Source organism: Agelaius tricolor, unplaced genomic scaffold (assembly GCF_023055355.1).
Source record: "Agelaius tricolor isolate 1412-34295 unplaced genomic scaffold, bAgeTri1.0.p SCAF_21, whole genome shotgun sequence".
In the NCBI taxonomy this organism is placed as follows: Eukaryota; Metazoa; Chordata; class Aves; order Passeriformes; family Icteridae; genus Agelaius; species Agelaius tricolor.
In genome coordinates this window covers 8,431,739-8,450,125 of record NW_027269281.1, presented here as the reverse complement: position 1 = coordinate 8,450,125, position 18,387 = coordinate 8,431,739, and the positions used below count along the sequence as shown (strand labels likewise).

The window sequence follows — 18,387 nt, the reverse complement described above, 5'->3', positions numbered from 1 at the left end:
GGGGGTTAACGGAGGAAGCGCGGGAGGCGGCGAAATTGCCGCACCCCAAAGGGGTGGATAAAAGCGCACCCCCTCCGTATGCGTTTGAAAATGGCGCCGAACTGCGTGTTCAGGGCGGAAAGGGAAACACGGCGGGCGGAAATGCAGTCAGCCTGCTTAACAACGCATGCGCGGGCAAGCGCGGGGACGGGGCGGCCCCCGCGGAGGAGCGTAAGGCCAATCAGAGCGCTCAGTTCACTTTAGGTCCTTATAGGGCAAGGACCTCCCCCAGTAGGAGGCGGGGGGACCCCAGGGGGAGGGAACGGCCCGACCCCCACAAGAAGGGGCGGGGTCGGAGCCCGAGAAAAAGGCAGAGCAGCCCGGAAACGTCCGGACAGTCGACTTCCGGCTCGGACTCGGACTCGGACTCGAGCTCTGAGCTCGAGAGGGGATCGGGGAGTTCCGACTCGGATTCGGGTTTTAACAGAAGGGGAGCAGCGGCATACAAGGTCACTAGCCACAGCGCTCCTGCATGGGTGAAGGAGATATCGGAGAAAGATCGAACTCCGCTTACAGACTGGCGGAAAATAAAAATAGCGTGTGCTGAATGGACTCCGTCGGCGAAACTGGTGTCCCCGTTTCGGGTGGGGGGAGCCGGCGGGAATCAAAGGACCTATTCCCCGGTAAACCCGAAAGACGTGCAGGCAATTATTAAAGCAATTGCAGATAGGGGAATTAATTCTGCCATGGTTTCCACACTCATTGACAGCGTTTTTGGAGGAGATGACATGTTACCTTTTGATATTAAGCAGACTTGCAGAATGATTTTTTATGGGGCAGGGATGATCGTTTTTAAGCAGGAATGGGAGGATAACTGTATTAAGCAGCTGGCCCTGGTAACAGGGGCAGACCATCCACTGCACGGCTCCAGCATACAGAGGCTAATGGGCACAGACCCTACAATGATCACCCCTCAGGCACAGGCTGAGGGCTTGCATGCGGGCACATGAGGTTATGACAACAACCCGTGCTGCCCAAGAAGCCATCCGTGTTGCTTCCAAAGTAATAGCCAAACCGTCGCCTTGGTCCACAATAAAGCAGAGTGAGAGTGAAAGCTTCACTCAGTTTGTGGATCGTTTACAGGCTGCCTTGGACTCCTCAACATTACCCTCAGAGGCAAAGGGTCCTGTGCTGGCAGAGTGCCTACGCCAGCAATGCAACTCAGCCACCAAAGACATTTTAAGATCACTGCCGCAAGGGTCTAATCTAGCTGCCATGATCAGACACGTTGCAAAGGAAGAACACCTAGCTCCCATTCAGGCAGCAGTTCACGCTGCAATAATGAGTGTCATGGCATGTTTTAAGTGTGGCCAGGCTGGGCACGTGGCAACAAACTGCCCCCAGTCAGGGCGCCCACCAGCAGCTGCTCCACCACGCCAGGGGAGACCTAGGGGACTATGCTGGGCATGTGGAAAGAAAGGGCATTTAGCTAAGGAATGCAGATCCAGGCATCAGGGAAACGGGAGAGGGAGGGGGCAGCCAGGCCGTATCCAGCCTCCTCCCACCTGGAACATGCAGCGGCCCAGCTACAGCAACCCCCAATGGGGCACACGGCTTTCATGCCCACCACCACCACCCTCTCAGGGAATGACCAACTTTGTCGCCCAGCCAATGGCTCAATCGAACCCATCTGCACCTCAGGAATACCAAGAACAGCTCCCTGGGGCCAAGGCCCCTGGGTGGCTTTGGCCATGAAAGCATGGGAATGGGACCCATGGGTGGCCTTCGCCGCAAAGGTGGGGAAACACCCACTGATCGTGTGGGCAGTGTGTCATCTCCACAACAGCTCCGACGACTCAGCCATCTGCCTTCCCTTTTGGGTGGACACAGGGTCAGATGTCACCGTCATCCCAGACATACATTGGCCTCGACCATGGAAGCTAGAAGTAGCCCCCATGGCGGGCGGAGTTGGAGGGCTGTCCCGAGCCCACAAGAGCACCCAACCAGTGGCAATAACCCTCTGCACCGAGAGAGGACCGGGAAGAACTATCACCATCACTGCATATGTGATGTCGGACTGCCCACCCTTGCTAGGGAAGGATGCCCTAGCCCTGCTGGATGTTAGGGTGACAAATTTATTCTAAGGGCCACTGTCGCGTACCCGCCATTGCCCATCAAGCTGACTTGGAAATCAGCCGACCCAGTGTGGGTCGAACAGTGGCCCTTGTCAACGCCTTGAATGACTGCCCTCATTGAATTAGTTAGCCGTGAATTACACAAGAATCATATAGAACCCTCCACGAGTCCATGGAACACTCCGATCTTCGTAATACCTAAGCGGTCTGGTGAAGGCTTTCGACTCCTGCACGACTTGCGAGAAGTGAACAAGAGAATCCAGCCTATGGGCCTTGTGCAGACTTCGCTGCCCATGAACTCTGTGATACCGAAAGGACAACCCTGTGCAGTGCTCGACATCAAAGACTGCTTCTTTTCTATTCCCCTGCACGAAGACGACGAGGAGCGTTTCGCCTTCTCCATCGTCTTCCCAAACAGCCAGCGGCCCAACCTACGCTTCCAATGGAGGATGCTTCCACAAGGAATGCTCAACTCCCCAACTATCTGCCAGATCACCGTGGACCGAGCGCTAGCACCAGTCCGGCAGAGCAATCCGACTGTAACCATTGTGCAGTACATGGACGACATCCTGATCGCCGCACCATCCACGAGACAAGTGGACCAGCTGGTGTCTACCATCTCCGAGACCTTAAGGACAAATGGCTTTGAGGTAGCGAGTGCAAAAATAAAAAAGGGACCGTGCGTGACCTTCCTAGGAGTGGGAATCACAAGCTCCTACATAACTCCTCCCTAGATGAAAATCCGCCGAGACATCAAGACGCTCCACGACATGCAACAGCTGGTAGGGTGCTTACAGTGGCTCCGCAACATCGTCCTGATTCCTCCCGAGGTCATGGACCCTCTGAATGACCTCTTGAAAGGGAAGAACCCATGGGAGCAAAAAACCCTGACACCGGAAGCGGTATGCTCGCTCAACTTCATCGAATGTCAGATGTCAGAGAGCATGCTCACCAGATGGGACTCAAGTGCTCCAGTCGATCTGTATGTCCACTTTACAAAAAAGGGGGGAGTGGGAGCCTTAGCCCAAGGACCCCCCGACAAGGCCCAACCAATACTATGGGTGGTCTTGGGGAAACCGTCGCGTGCCTTTTCCTCGGGAGTCGAGTGCCTCTGCAGCCTCATCATGAAAGGCAGGAAACTCGCCCTAAGACATCTGGGCATCGAACCTTCCAGGATAAGCTTGCCTCTCCGCAAACAGCTCTCTGCGCAGTCAACAACAAGATCGGAATATCTAGCCATGGCCCTTACAGGCTTTGGAGGAGAGATTTGCTTCGCGGAAAAACCCCCTTGGACTCGGCTGCTCACGGTCATCGATATCGACCTCCCACCAAAAGTACTTGACCGACCGCGGGCGGGACCAACCATCTTCACGGACACATCATCGCAGACCTCCACCGCGGCAGCAGTATGGCAGTCAGGAGAACAGTGGCAATGTGTCAAGGCAACCGACCCCACGCTTTCGGTCCAACAGCTTGAAGCAGCAGCTGTGGTGCTAGCGTGCGGACTGTTCCCAGAAGAACACCTTAACATTGTGACTGATTCCATATTTGTGGCCAAGCTCTGCCTAGCCATGTCCGGACCAGGTGTGTCAGTGTCCACAGTGGCAACGATGCTGGAGGAAGCACTCTATTCACGGAAAGGCACCATATCAGTCATCCATGTCAACAGCCATGACCCGGTCAAAGGATTCTACCAAATAGGCAACGACAAGGCTGACGCTGCCGCAAAGGGCGTATGGACACTGAAAGAAGCTCGTCAGTTGCACGAATCCCTTCACATCGGAGCTAAAGCGCTTGCGAAAAGGTGCGGGATTTCTACCGTGGACGCAAAGCACGTCGTCGCTACGTGCCCCCACTGCCAGAAGTCGTCACTGTGGTCAAGTGGCGTCAACCCCAGAGGCCTCAAAGCCTCAGAAATATGGCAAACAGACTTTACACAATGCCAGCTGTTGAAACCCCGAGCATGGCTCGCGGTTACCGTAGATACGTACAGCAGCATGATTGTGGCCACACAGCATCTCAAGACCGATTCCAAAGCGACCATCCAACATTGGCTAACAGCCATGGCATGGCTTGGAGTTCCAAAACAGATCAAAACAGATAACAGCCCAAACTTCATCTCAAAGGTAGTCCAAGCATTCGCCTCGAAATGGAACATCGCCTTGGTGCATGGCATCCCATACAACAGCACCGGGCAAGCCATCGTTGAAAGAGCAAACCAGACTCTGAAAACTAAGCTGGAAGTGCTAGCAAAGGCAGAAGGCTTCACCAATGCCATTCCCCCGGGTGACCAGGCGCGCATGCTGGCAACTGCGCTGCTAGCGTTAAATCAATTCCCTAGGGGGGACGAAACAAACAGTCCTGCTCAGAGATACTGGGCCACTCGGGCGCTAGAGGAAGGCCCACGGGTGGTGATCAAAAATGAACTAGGGGAGTGGGAACAGGGTTGGAGATTGGTGCTCATGGGGCGGGGATATGCGGCCGTTAAAAAAGACGGGGACATTAAATGGTGTCCACTCAAATCTATCAAACCAGACCTTCAAAGGGAAACTCATGAGAATTGTGAGACTTTGTTTGCAGGACTGGATCATTGGACGTCCCCGAAACTCATATGCCCCACTACTGGGAAAGAGAGAGAGGCCAACCCGACACCACCTGAGAAGCTCGCGCCATCAAAATTAAAGCAGCAACGGTATCTCTGTGTAATCTTGTTTCTAGGGTTAGTAGGCGGAGAACAAGCAGACACAAAACATTACCCTCACCAGCCATTCAGGTGGGTTCTACGCCATCTCTCAGGTGAGGGGGTCATCAAAGAAATTGTTACAGCTGACATCCCATCTTTCGAGTTCAGGTTAAAAGACATTTTTCCCATGAATACAGGGCACCCCAGATTTCAGGAGACAACAGTATTTGGGATGTACTGGTGCCCTGCTTCCAACCCAGGAAAAAGTTATTGTAATTACCCAGGGCATGGATATTGTGGATATTGGGGGTGTGAAACTATTGTGATAAGCAATAGATGGACGCCTCAACAGCCGGATAAGTTCCTGCAAATTAAGTACACTCCACACGGCTGTATCGAACCAAAATATGACGGAGATGGGTATGCGCTTATGCCCGGAGGCTTGAAACAGCACACTTGCACAGGTTATATAATGACAATCCTGCAGCCGACCCATGATGCCTGGGCCACAGGTAAAGTGTGGACAGCGTATGCTCATCTCCCTAACCGCAGCATCTGGGCGAACATACAAATTATCAGACTCCCAGCTTCAATATCCCAATCAGTCGGACCCAATCCGGTTCTAGTAGTAAGTAGACCCAGGGAAGAGATCGCAGCTAATGGTAGTTCTAGCCGCGAAACACAGAGGTGAAACTAGTCTCCCCATCCGATCTCTTAACCAAACCAACCCTCTCCAGTCCATTCTTAAGCGTGTTCTACTGACTTTTGTGTCCAAGTTCTAATTGTCCCCAGAGTCCTGTATCGCCAAGAAGAAGAGGTGTACCGCTTGTTCGAGGAACCCAACCGGCTCTACAAACGAGAGGTGATAACAGGCGTCACCATCGCAATGCTCCTCGGTTTAGGAGCTACCGGCGCTGCCACAGGCATCTCGGCCCTTGCAACACAACATCAGGGACTGGCACAACTGCAGATGACAGTTGATGAGGACTTGCAAAGGATCGAGAAATCCATCTCTTCCCTGGAAAAATCCCTTTCCTTACTCTCAGAGGTTGTCCTCCAAAACAGGAGAGGACTGGACCTCTTATTCATGCAGCAAGGGGGCCTGTGTGCTGCCTTGAAAGAGGAATGCTGCTTTTATGCAGACCACACCGGAGTTGTCAGAGACTCCATGGCCAAACTGAGAAATCGGCTAAACCTAAGGAAAGCAGATAGAGAAGCTCAACAGGGCTGGTTCGAGTCCTGGTTCAATCGATCACCATGGCTAACCACCCTAATTTCTACCCTAATAGGTCCATTGGCAATGCTGCTTTTAGCTATTACCTTTGGGCCATGCCTGCTGAACAAGCTAGTCTCATTCGTTCAGGCCCGCCTAGAACGGGCTAGCATCCTGTTCGTGGGACAGCAACAATTACTGTGAATTCAACAGGGAACACTGCCAGTCACGAGAGACTTGCCTGGCAGAACCTTACTCAGGTTTTCCAAGACCCTTTTCCCTAGTCAGATCTCAACCTCCTACCTCATTTGAGTGCTTCACCTGTGAAAGAGGGGGGGGAAGTGTGGTAGGTAAGGGACAGGCGTTCGGAAGATTTCGGGCTGTGACGGAAAATTACAGGAATCCTTCTGCCCCTTTCCCCAGAGATAAGGATCACCCTTGGAATGTAGCCAAACATGTAGCCCCCCTAACCTATAGATGCCAGTAACTTTCCACTCCATACTAACCCTAGAAAGTATAGCCAAACCCCTTTCTGATGTAGAGAAACCCCTTAGTCCATAAATGCCCCTGAGACCCCTCAATAAATGCCATTTGCTGTCCACCACATTGGTGTATGTAGCATTGGACCGAGTGACCCTGGGCCTTGGGTCACCGTGCCGGACCTCCTGAACCAGGTCGCCATGCCGTAACGGCGACAACAGAGTGGGGGAATTTTTGAAGCCTTGAGGCAATATGGCCTATGTGAGTTGGGTTTTGTGTCCGCTTTTAGGGTTTTCCCATTTGAATGTAAAAATTTTCTGGCTGATTTTGTGGATAGGGAGGCAAAATAAGGTATTTTTCAGATCTAAAATGGTACATTTGGTTAGTTTAGGTTTTAAACAAGTTAGTAACGTATATGGATTTGTTACCACAGGATATAAATTTTCTGTTATCTTATTGACAGTCCTCAAATCTTGTATTATCTGATATGATTCATTAGGTTTTTGAACAGGTAAAATAGGAGTATTGAAATTAGATTGGCATTCTTTTAATAACCCTAACCGCAGAAAATTTTTAATTATTGGGTTGATTCCTTCTCTGTTTTCTTTTTTAGGGGGTACTGCTTAATTCTCATTGGTTGTATCCTTTCTTTAAGTTTAATTACTGTGGGGGAGGGGGGTATTTTTTGCCCTCCCTGGTACATCAGAGGCCTATACTATGGGAAATACTTGACTTAATATTTCTTCACTAATTTCCTCCTTAATTTAATGGTTGTTAATGTTAAACTTTAAACTTTTATGTATTTTTGGTTATTTACTTCCAGAGTAACTTCCTCATTTTTGAATGTAATGGTTGTTTGTATCTGTTCTAATAAGTCTCTCCCTAAAAGCACCTTTGGCGAATTGGGTATATACAAAAACTTATGAATACCCTATTGTTTCTCTAATTTTTATTTTAAAGGTTTGCAAAAGTATGTTTTCTTAGACTGGTTTGTTGTTCTTCACACTGCAATATAATTATTCTTTACAGGTATTAAAGTTTTATTTAAAACTGAATATGTGGCCCTTGTATTAACTAAAAATTCTACCTTTTTTCCTTTTTTCCCTAGCCTTATTGTTATAACTAGTGGATTCGCTGGGGTGGAATCCCTTGGTCCTCCTTAGTTGTTTTGTATGTGTGCAACCACTTGTCAGTTACCTTGTCTTTGTTCTGGGTATTGGTTTTTCTAGTGATTAGGTTTTTATAGATTGTTGTCCTAGGGTGATGTTATGATACTTGTATCCCCAATCGTGTGTTCTGTTTATGCTGGATATTATATTCTGTGCCTTCAAGACTGGCTGAGAGCGAAGGCAGGGAGAAAAAGAAGCACAGAGTTTTGTTATCAAGAACTAGACTCACTCCTCCACAGTCTGCTGGAACACTGTTGTCTGGGCACGGACAAGGCAGAACACCACACTCCTTTTGCTTTTGAGTTAGTTAGTTTAGCTAGCTGAGGCAGTCTGAGCTTTCCCTGGACTGTTTTTCTTTCCCTTTTCTTTGAACCATTCAAACCTGCTCCAGACTGGGACCTGGGGAAACACCAAGAGCTTGTACTTTGTAGCCTGCTGGGGCCTACTCTGCTGCCTTTCCCAGCACCGGAGGGACTGATAACACAGCGACCACCCCCAGGAGAGACTTTCTGAATTTGTCATCTCTTCAGAGCAGTGAATGAGTTTTGTCATCCAGTATTGTTCATTTTGTGTGCTGGGGAGGGCTTTGCCTGTTAAATAAACAGGTTCCACTTCTCTATGAGGAAATTTTTTACCGAACCAGGTGGGGGGAGGGGGCAGATGGGTTTGCTTTTTGGAGGGGCCCCATTTTGGAGGTTTTCTCCCAAATTTGCCCTAAACCAGAGCAATTGTACACTGGTTTCTGCCTAGCTGAGGTGGATTTTGTTTGGGTGGTTCCTGCTTGTGTTTTCTTTGCTTTTCCTCCTGTACTACTGCCACTAGCTTTTTTATTTTTTGTTTATATCCTTTTTTCTGGTTACTAAATACTCTATGTTTCCTCTAGTAAGACTTTGAGGTTTCTCCTTTCCGGTCCCTGGATTTATGAAGTTTACACCTAATATCTCTAGTAGACTGTCCAGAAATGAATTAACTAGCTGATTCATCCTTATTTCAGACTCTGGATTCAATGATGTATGGTGACGTATAGTATCCCTTAAACACTTTAGAAACTCGGACGGAGTCTTGGAAAGCCCCTGCTTAAGGGAATATAGGGCAGACTAATTTATGGTCTTTGGAATAGCTCTTTCTACTCTTGTTGTTATCTACTTTTGATAATCTCCTAATTTCTTTACTTCTGTTGATTCTTTGGGATCCTATTTTGGGTCTTGGAGGGGGAAATATTATTTTACATCTAGTTGTTTGCTTTTGTAATGATCCTCTGCTAAAGTCGTTGTTGTCTTTAAGATTAGTTGTTTTTTTGTTTCAGTGAAAGCATCCAGTAGTAACTGGATGTTAGCCTAATTTGGATTGTGTTGCTTGATAACATACCATAGACATTTGGTAGTAAGTATTAGACTGATGTGATAATTCCTAGTAATCTTTTCCTATGCTTCTAAATTAAGAGTGGTAAATGGCACTTTAATCATTAATTTCTCTTTTTCTGTTCTCACTGCCTCTTGCAGAGGGGCTTGTAATACTGCTTGTTTCCTAGTTCTGAATGAAATTGGATTGTTAGGAGGCGGATGGGTTTAAGTGGATGTGTTTTCCAAGTTTGAGTCTTCCTCTCTTTTGAGGAAGTTCTCCTCTTTTTTGGGAAAATCTTCTTTATTTTCATCTTTATCCTCTCCTCCCTTCTCCTAGGAGGAGTTTTTAATAAATTAAATGTATTTAGTTCTTGTGCCTCAGCATGATAAACTTTGTCTGATCTTATACATCGTTGTTTTATACTGTATGTTGAATAGCAATGTTTGATTTGCTTTCTTTTTGCTTTGTTTTCCTTTTAAGAGTTAACACTAGTGGGTCAGAGGGAGTTCTGAGCCCACAGTCCGTCTGCTATTCTGGGTGATTTCTTAAAGTGAATAATATATTAGCATACGAAACTTTATTCTATTTACTTTCCTGTTTTAAAAACAGTATTAACTGTAATAAGGTATTATAATCTAAAGTTCTAGTGGGTGGCTACTTCGCTCCATCCTCTAACCTGTATAACGGCTATTAGTGTGTGTAATATTGAATTAAATCTTTTTTATTGTCTGAGTCGCCTCTACTGGCGACTTCTTTTTAGTAGGTTAAGATATACTCTAAGGGGTTAGCCTGGGGAACTTTTTTGCTCTGGTTAGTTCTCATTATCTCCTTCTCCTTGTCCTATTTTTTTCTACTTAAACCTATCCTCACAGAGCTTTACAGTCTTTTCCTAGTTTTCCTCCCACATACACCCCTAGGTGGCAGGTATTAGATGTGATCTTCTACACACAAGTTGTAAGATCTTAGGTTCTGAATCAGCTTGATCGGGAAGCTTTAATTTACACTAGGGGCATATGCCTTGCTGTCTACTAGAACAGCAATACCAGCACCTCTCACAAACCCTGTATTGTAATAGTACTCATGCAGGGTGTCAGCCTCTTGATGCACTAAAGGCTCTCAGGAACTGCCCGCAGAGGCAGGCTGTTCCGTTTATTACTCCGGGGATTTTAAAATCTTTTACAGTGGGTTGTTCCTAGTTTAGACTTACTATATTACTAGCTGAAGCCCAATAAAGCCTCTTTAAATGAACTTGTTCGTCTCCTTTATCTATCTAATAATTCACAGGATTCAAAGACTCTGAGGGATCAAGTCTAAACCACTGGGGTAGAGGAACCCCTTGAGTTCATCTAGCCACAGTTAAAATGTGTATAATTTACACAAATCACTACTTTTAAACACAATAAATGTCTTCACTCATGCTTCTCTACTTGTTTCATTTTTCTGTGGGGCGCTCCCTGCCCTCATAGCCTGCCCTAGTCGTCACTCTGGGCTTCACCTGGCCACTTCAGATGTGGGTAGAACTTTTCCCCGCACATCATGGGTGCACTCATTTGCTTGCTTTTTCATACACTACGCATTTACACGATTATAAACACATTAACATTAATTACAATGTCTGGACACCACAAGTACACAAAGTTTGGGTTCACTTGACTTACTCCTAGAGTCACTAGTGGTCGCTCTATCGAATAATGAATTTGTCCCTAGTCTTCCCACTTGCTCTATCAACCAGGGGACTTCTGTTGCTGACTGTGTTCTTGGCCGATGGCTGCCTGTATGCACAGGGACAAAGCTTTGCACTCAGACGTTTCTGAGTGGCCTACCAGTAGTCCTATCTCTCTCTCTCCTGGGGCCCTTTGATATATATACTGTTTATCTGCACACTAGTAGGCTGTTGTCTGTCTCATAGGAGGCAAGCTGAGACAGAGTAGAGTTCCTCCAGGGAAAATCCTGACACACACTTAGGAGGGCCGACCCCCTTCCTGCCCTTATGAGGAATGAGACAGTCTCCTACCTGGCTCACCAAAATTATTTGTGGGAAAAAAACTTAACTCTACAACTTGTAAAAGTTGTAAAGCCGGTATGTTTATTACAGCACTGAATGCATGTGGGGATCATTCTCCCTAAAGGACATGCACACCCCTGAGAATTCCTGATCCTTGTTTATTCCCCTTTACTGGTACATATGCATAGAGTTTCACAATAGGTTCATGCATATTTATTTTACTGTTTTTGTGTTACAACTTGCAATGAATCTTTGTACAGAGAACTCTCTGGTCATTTTGTTCGTCTCTTGCAGACTCAGTCTTGGCTCTTTGCCTTTGTTTTGAAGTTCAAGGGGCACCTCCTATTTCTTCAGCTTGGAAATTCGCATTCTTTCCTTGGCTGAGGCAGTTTTTGCAAGCAGAGTTTAACAGATTAAACAAGTTAAAACAGCATATTTTACCTATGCTAGCAAGCTACAGACTTAATAATTCAAAGTGGCACATTTCACCTAAATCCAAAATGGATTTCTACCATGTTAAATTTCCACTCTGTTTAAGAACAACCAGCCCCATCAAAGAGGTAGATGACTGACCTAAAAGCAATGCATGCATGTGTTGAAAACATTTTCAGGTGGTCTGAAAACTCCTGTGGGAAGCAAATGAACAGATGAATCAAGAAACATTACTGTGATGGAGGTTGCTAGGTCTAGTCTGTCACTCCCTGGTGTGACAGGCTGTAAATTGGCGATGGTCCGGTGAAGGCTGCTTGTGGTCTGGCGAAGGCTGCTTGGGGTGGCAGCTGGGCTGAAGCTTGTGGTGGTCCGCTCTGAAGCATCAGCGGGGGCATTTGTGTCTTTGCATGGTACTGCTCTGCACTTTGGCTCTGGTTTCCCAATATTGGACGCCCTTCAAAATCATACTTGGACCACCATTGATTAGCATAATTCCTTCCCTTATGGCACCAAGGGCAAATACTGGGACTTGTGGATTTGGCCTCCCCCTTTTTGAAGCAGTCATTTTTCAAATGCTCAGATTTCCTGCACCTGAAGCACGTTCGGGGGTCCCCCTCCTTAAGAGCCTTTTTCTTTAATTGCATCCAGTTATCATGAGGGTCAGGAAGGAATAGATCAGTCTCATAATCTGAATCTATTGGTCCTGGATCAAAGGGCTCCCCCTCCTCCTCACTGCTAGAGCTGAGGTCAGCAATATAAACTGCTAACGACCATGAGAAAGGATGCCTTCCCCTCCTTTGTCTGGGCAGGGGTGAGGTTGATGGCTGCCACCGCACTTCAGTATCAGAGGTGCCAGTTTCAGGTGGGCAGGGAGAGTTAGCGTGAGGAGAGACAGAGCAGGGTAGGGGGCCAGTATTATCCACAGAGGATACAGCCTGAGAGTGCTTCTGCTTATTCAATGTCTCAAAAATTATTCTGCAGGATGGGAGCATACACATTGCTGGCTCATGTCCTGTAGCAGCTAAATCATAGAGCATAACCCCCACATCATCCCAAACAGGAGCTGTAAAAATAGAGGAGTCCAGCTTTGGCAAAAATTTGCCATGTTTCACTAGCAAAGCAATCATTAGTTCAAAAACGCCTCTCTCTTCTTTAGACGTACTTTGTTCTATGTTCCCCCTGGCTCACCTCCTTTCTCCGTGGGGAGATTGTTTCGGGCCTGCTCCTGGTTCTTGCACCAGCACTTCCAGTTCTGGGGGGCTCACTGATTGCAGCCAGATAGGCTTTTCCTTGCTCCTCACATGGGGCTACCAATTATCGGCAATGGAGAGAGATAGGGAGACTTGACTGTTGATCAGAATCCCAATTTATTGTGGACTACATATGCTTATATACTATTCTAGGACGACTAGTAATTTTTTACTACAGTGATTGGGTTAATCATCACATAAACAAACATACATTTTGCAACATCTCTTGCTTGCAGAAGTTGATTTAATCTTCTTTTCCTGTCAGCCAGTCTTGATTCAATCTTCTTTCCTTGATTCAATCCTCAAAGCTCTGTTTGTTCTTGCCAAGGCATCCTGATTATCTGTCCTAGGGTGAGGTTATGATGCTTGCATCCCCATTCATGTATTCTGTTTATGCTGGATATTATGTTCTGTGCCTTTAAGACTTGCTCTGAAGAGGGAAAGTTTTGTTTGGGTTTTCTTATCAGCCTGGCGAGACACAGAGACAGGACAGTAGCTAGTGCGTCTTTTGCTTTTTTTGCTTTTGCTTTTCGCTTTGCTCTCTGGCTCTTGCTTCTGCTCATTAGCTAGTTTAGCTAAACAGTCCAAATTTCTTCCTGGACTGTTTCTCCTTTCCTTTTTTTCAACTGACTCGAACCTGCTCCAGACTAGGACCTGGGAACACCGAGAGTTTGCACCTTGTGGCCTGCAGCAGCTGCCCCAGTGCCGTAGGGACTGATAACAGAGCGAACACCCCCAAGAGAGACTTTCTGAATTTGTCATCTTTTCCAGAGTGGTGTCATCCAGTATTGTTCATTTTGTGTGCTGGGGGGTGCTGTGCCTGTTAAATAAACAGGTTCTTTCCACTTCTCTGAGGAATTCTTCCCGAACCGGTTGGGGGGAGGGGCTGTGTGGGTTTGGAGATTCTCTACCAAATTTGCCCTAAACCAAGACATTATCAAATCTCTTGTGCTAATCAGGTCCAAAGTACTCCTTCTTGTGTGCCCCAATAACAGCTCAGAGGACAGGATCTATGGGGCACAGGGGATCTATAGGGCAGGATCTATGGAGCAGAAGGTGTCTATGGGGCACAGGGGATCTATAGGGCACGATCTATGGGGCAGAAGGTGTCTATGAGGTAGGATTTCAGGATCTATGCTGCCACAGGTGCTTAACATGGTTTTCAGGCAAATCAGTTAAATAGTTTCTCCCATCGGTAAAATACAGCTTACTGTTTCACAAAGATGATTCATTATTATACTATACCATGAAGAAGCAATATTTTCTGTGTTTAAAGAAGTACATTTTTACTTAAAGTTACAGCCATAAGGTTTTCTTTGCTCACTGGCTAACTACACTGGATGCCCTGCTCTCCTATGCATCAAAGCCCAATAGTGGATATAAACAGAGAAGTCCTTCCTTCCTATAATCACATGAAGGTCAGATAAATGAGTTTTGGGACTGAGACTGGTGCATACTGCTGGAAAATAAAGCCACTTTGGGAGACTCATGGTTTAAGTTTTGGTCAGGCCCAGAGCAGTCATTTACCTATCCTCCTCTGTGCTGAGGAATAGCATGGCACTTCTGTTTGGTGTGTGCTTTCTGAAGAGAAACACAAAAATTAACATCAGCCTGGCCATCAGAAACCTCTCTGTAACTTGTGCAGTCAACACTTGATGAGTGTTACCCCAGAATGAGCCCTTCATTGCTCTGCATGCAATGAACTGGCTTCTTGTTGCAGTAGCTCTGAGAAGTTAAGAGCTGTATCCTCAGAAAAAAGATGAAAACATTGTATTTATAGTCCCTAGGTCATTTATCAGTTGTGAAAAATGCATATTATATGATTGGCTTTTCGCAAATATTAAAATGAATACTAGATGTGTTATGTTGGAAAGTTATGTTGTATTAATCCTTCTTTGTAGTGCTGTACTAATCTTTTTAAGCAGTGAGGTGAATATAGTTTTAGGCTACAGAAACTATGTGATGTAAGATACTTTTTCTAACTAGCTCAAGGAGAGATAACAGCAACAAGACACCAAAAACTCAAGAGAAGAAGTATTGCCTCTTTATTGGGATGAACCAGACTTTGAGGGACCAAGACGATTGATTTACAAGATGAGAGAGAGAGTTGATAATAACCAGGAAGCACCCTTTGTTTGAAAAGAATATTTGCATCATGTATGAGTGTCGTGGTTTGAGAGGAAGTGAGTGTTTTGGGATGCTGTGGTCAAACCAATAGGTGCTCAGATTTGAATATTGGCACCTAGTGTGGCCACTGAGGACATGGATACGCCTCTGAGAACATGGGGGGTTAAAAGCAGAGAACTCCCAGGAAAACTTTCTCTTGGGTTCCGGCAGTGAAACAGGTCAGACCTCCCCTGCCCAGCTGCTGTGGGCTGGGCAGGGGAGGGGAAGCCATGCGGCCAGGTGAGGTAGGCCTGGGCCCTGAGGATGGAAGGGTGGAGGAGCACCAAGAGACATCGGGCAGCCACCCCCCCCAGGAGAGAGACAGCGAGAGCCGGTGTCTGTGCCTGTGCCACCATGAAATTTGATAGCATGGCCAGCGAGAAGGAGAAGGGGGGGGGGGGTAGCAGTTAGAAGGTGCCCAGCAGGGCAGCGTGGTAGCTCTGGACAGACAGAGCCTTAGATTTTTTAACCCTTTTCTTGGATGATGAAAACCTTACAAATGCTGATCCTCCTGGAGTTGAATGAGAAGAGAGATAGGGATGAATAGCAGAAAATGGGCAAGTGTGATGCAGGTTTGTGCAAGTGAAAGATGTCTGAGAGAACTTGAGAAGAATTCTAGGTGGCAAGAGATGATGGAGTGGCCTTTGGCTGGACTTTTCTTGTATAGCCATGGACAGAACCTTTTTTTCCTGTGACACAGAGACTGCATCTAGGGGGACGCAATGGCTCAGAGCCAAGAGAGTTCAGTGTTGTTATGTGAAGGAGTGTGGGAACAGAGACGATGGGTGAGGAGGGTGGTTGGTTAATAAAGCCTCTGATTTGGCCTTATCATAAAGCAGAGCAATAGGGCTCAGGAGCTCAGTCCCTGAGTAGGGACCGGGTGCCCAAAGCTAGCTCGCTCATGCCAACGCCGCGGGGCTACCATCTAGCAAGCATGGAGATTATCAGCTCTATAGTGATTAGCAAGCTCTTAGGATTTCAGCTTTGCTTGCTAGGTAATAGTGCCCTGGGCTTGAGGCTGCAGCAGACGGAGAGAGAGGAGAAGGAGAAGGCGCAGGCTGTTCCACGGAGATGGCTTTATTTGGGGAGGTCCGTGAAGGGTCTCTGCTCTTCTTCTTTCTCAACTAATGGGGTACAATATGCTTCTTTTATAGGGTTGGAAAGGATCCAAGCTTGACCAATGGTAAGGAGTTAACATGACATTGCCTTATAGGGTTACAGAGATAGGTTAAGGGCGGAGGACAGGGAAACAGGAATTTTCTTTTGCTGTTTCAGCATTCCTATTGTTCATATTCTCCATGGTGCTTTTCCCAAACTTATGGGGTTTACTACAGTTGGTGCCCTCAATCTTAAGTGGAAGAAAAGATCTCTGTTCTTGAGACCCCTCGGCCCCAGGGGGTGAAATTTGGGGGGGACAGGTGTCCTGAAAGTGAGAGACTGTTCTCTTTTTGGAACTGGGCAAAGCACCCTTAAAAGGGGAACCCTAGAAGCAGCTCTGGTCCATGTGCAGTGGTGAGAGCACTGGACATGGAAGGAAGATGTCACGATGGCAAATGATCTCCGGGTGGTGCCACGTGTGACATGGAAACACACAAAGTTTCAACTGTGTTTCCTGGGGAAGCCTATGGCACAAGAAGGACTCCTCTTCTCTTGATGAACTGAGAATTGGTTATCTGAAGGGTGGTGATGGACTGAGAGTTGGTGATCTGAGGAATGGCAACTGAATTGAGTCCAAGGTTTTGTCTTACTGTGATGTATTGGGAACTTGTTTGGGGGGAGGAGGAATGTTTGGAAGGTTTTCATCCCGAGTTCTGTGTGTTTCTTCTATATGTTGTAAGTTTATAAAGTTTTTTTCCTTCTATTCCTAAGCTGGAGCCTGCTTCGCTCTTCCTGGTCACATCTCACAGTAGACACCGGGGAGAATGTATTTTCATGGGGGCACTGGCATTGTGCCAGCATCAAACCATGACAATGAGATATATGAATATGCAACAGGCTATTGCTTTTAAGGGTTAATCCTTAGTTAGCGGACATACTGTTTTGAGCAAAGCATCCGGACATCCGTAATTCTTTGCTTTTTCTTTATTGTCCTTTATTGTCCTAACTCTGACTGTCCAAATTCTTATTGCTCTATTTTTTATTACTATTCTTATAACTATTTTATTACTATTAAACTTTCAAAATTTTAAAACAAGTGTTTGGCGTTTTTCACCTCAGTTATGTGTCTGATCAGGCCTTCAGGGAAACTTAAAACTGTCGCCAAAACTGTGGGAAAAACAAAAACTCTCCAACAACATTTTTAATGTTAGAATCAAGGCATTACTTTATTTTCTGGCCAGGATGTACCACAGAAATCACCTCATCCACACATAGCCCAGGTGTGCAGAGAGAATCATTCCATGACACATGAATTTTACAGGATTTCCCCCCAAACTTTATACAGTGAAAACTTATAGAGATGGACTGTTTCAAAGTTCATTGGTCCAGAGTTGAGCAACCCCCAGTATTCGGTTTCCCATTGGATCCAAATCTCTTCCCCTCCAAGATTAATTAGATCTTCATTCTTTGATTTTCTTATCAGTCCTTTCCAGACCAGATGTCTCCAACTCTGCCAGAGGCAGCATCTGAGGGTAGATGCTTGTTGATGGCCTCTGATGGCCCTTGATCTTTTGGGCTACTCCCAGTCTGTTGATATGTTGAGTTCATCAGACTCCACCTGGTGGAACAATGTCCTGGAACGAAATTTAAAATTCTTTTTCCCCAGGGCAAAGGCAAACAAAACCCCTTGACTAAAGTTATACAAAATTTTTTAAACTAGTACATTTTCCAACAAAACCACTCAAAGCCTGTTGGTTTTTGTGCCAACTCTCATCCATGCCAAAGGGACAGAGCAGCAGCCAGATCAGCAAAACATAAGAAAATGTGAGAAATGGCTACTCACTTTTCATAAATTTAGAAACGTTTATTAAACCTTATGAAAAATACAACAGAAGACTTAATAGAGAAAATGTTACAGTGCCAGGAGCAAAGGATTTTCCCCACCATATGCTCACCCACACAATGGAGGTTTCACCTTTTAACCCTGTGAAAAATGCCAATCACTTGTTTTAAAATTTTAAAAGTTTAATAGTAATAAAATGGTTATGAAAATAGTAATACAAATTAAAGTAATAAGAATTTGGGCAATAAGAGTTAGGACAATAAAAGACAATAAAAGCAAAGACATACGGACAGTCTGGGTACCTTCCTGGGCAATAAAGCCCCGACGGCACACCCGCTAACAAAGGATTAATGCTTTAAAGCAATAGCCTGTTGCATATTCATATATCTCATACATGATGCATAAATTATTTTTAAACAAAGGGTCTTCTCTGGTTATTGTCAACTTCTCCCCCTTGATCCTCTTGGCTCCTTGAAGGTGAGAAGGAGGCAATTGTCACTCTAGGACACAAAATAAAACAACGCGGACACTGGAATGTCCAAGGTAAAAAAGGGGGCAGTTTAATTTCTGACTCCAACATTTATGGATTT

General features: G+C 46.1%; 1 protein-coding gene across 3 annotated transcripts in view; it reads left to right on the top strand.

The window, feature by feature from the left end:
- Nucleotides 1–18,387, top strand: part of LOC139598963 (protein FAM219A-like) — a 269,866-nt gene that overhangs the window by 190,966 nt on the left and 60,513 nt on the right. For 2 of the 3 annotated variants that reach the window (XM_071445889.1, XM_071445886.1), the window contains exon 3: nucleotides 14,785–14,796. The exons of the other annotated variant lie outside the window; for it this stretch is intronic. In XM_071445889.1, coding sequence (XP_071301990.1) covers nucleotides 14,785–14,796 — 12 coding nt within the window. The remainder of the gene's footprint in view (nucleotides 1–14,784; nucleotides 14,797–18,387) is intronic. 3 annotated transcript variants of the gene reach the window in all.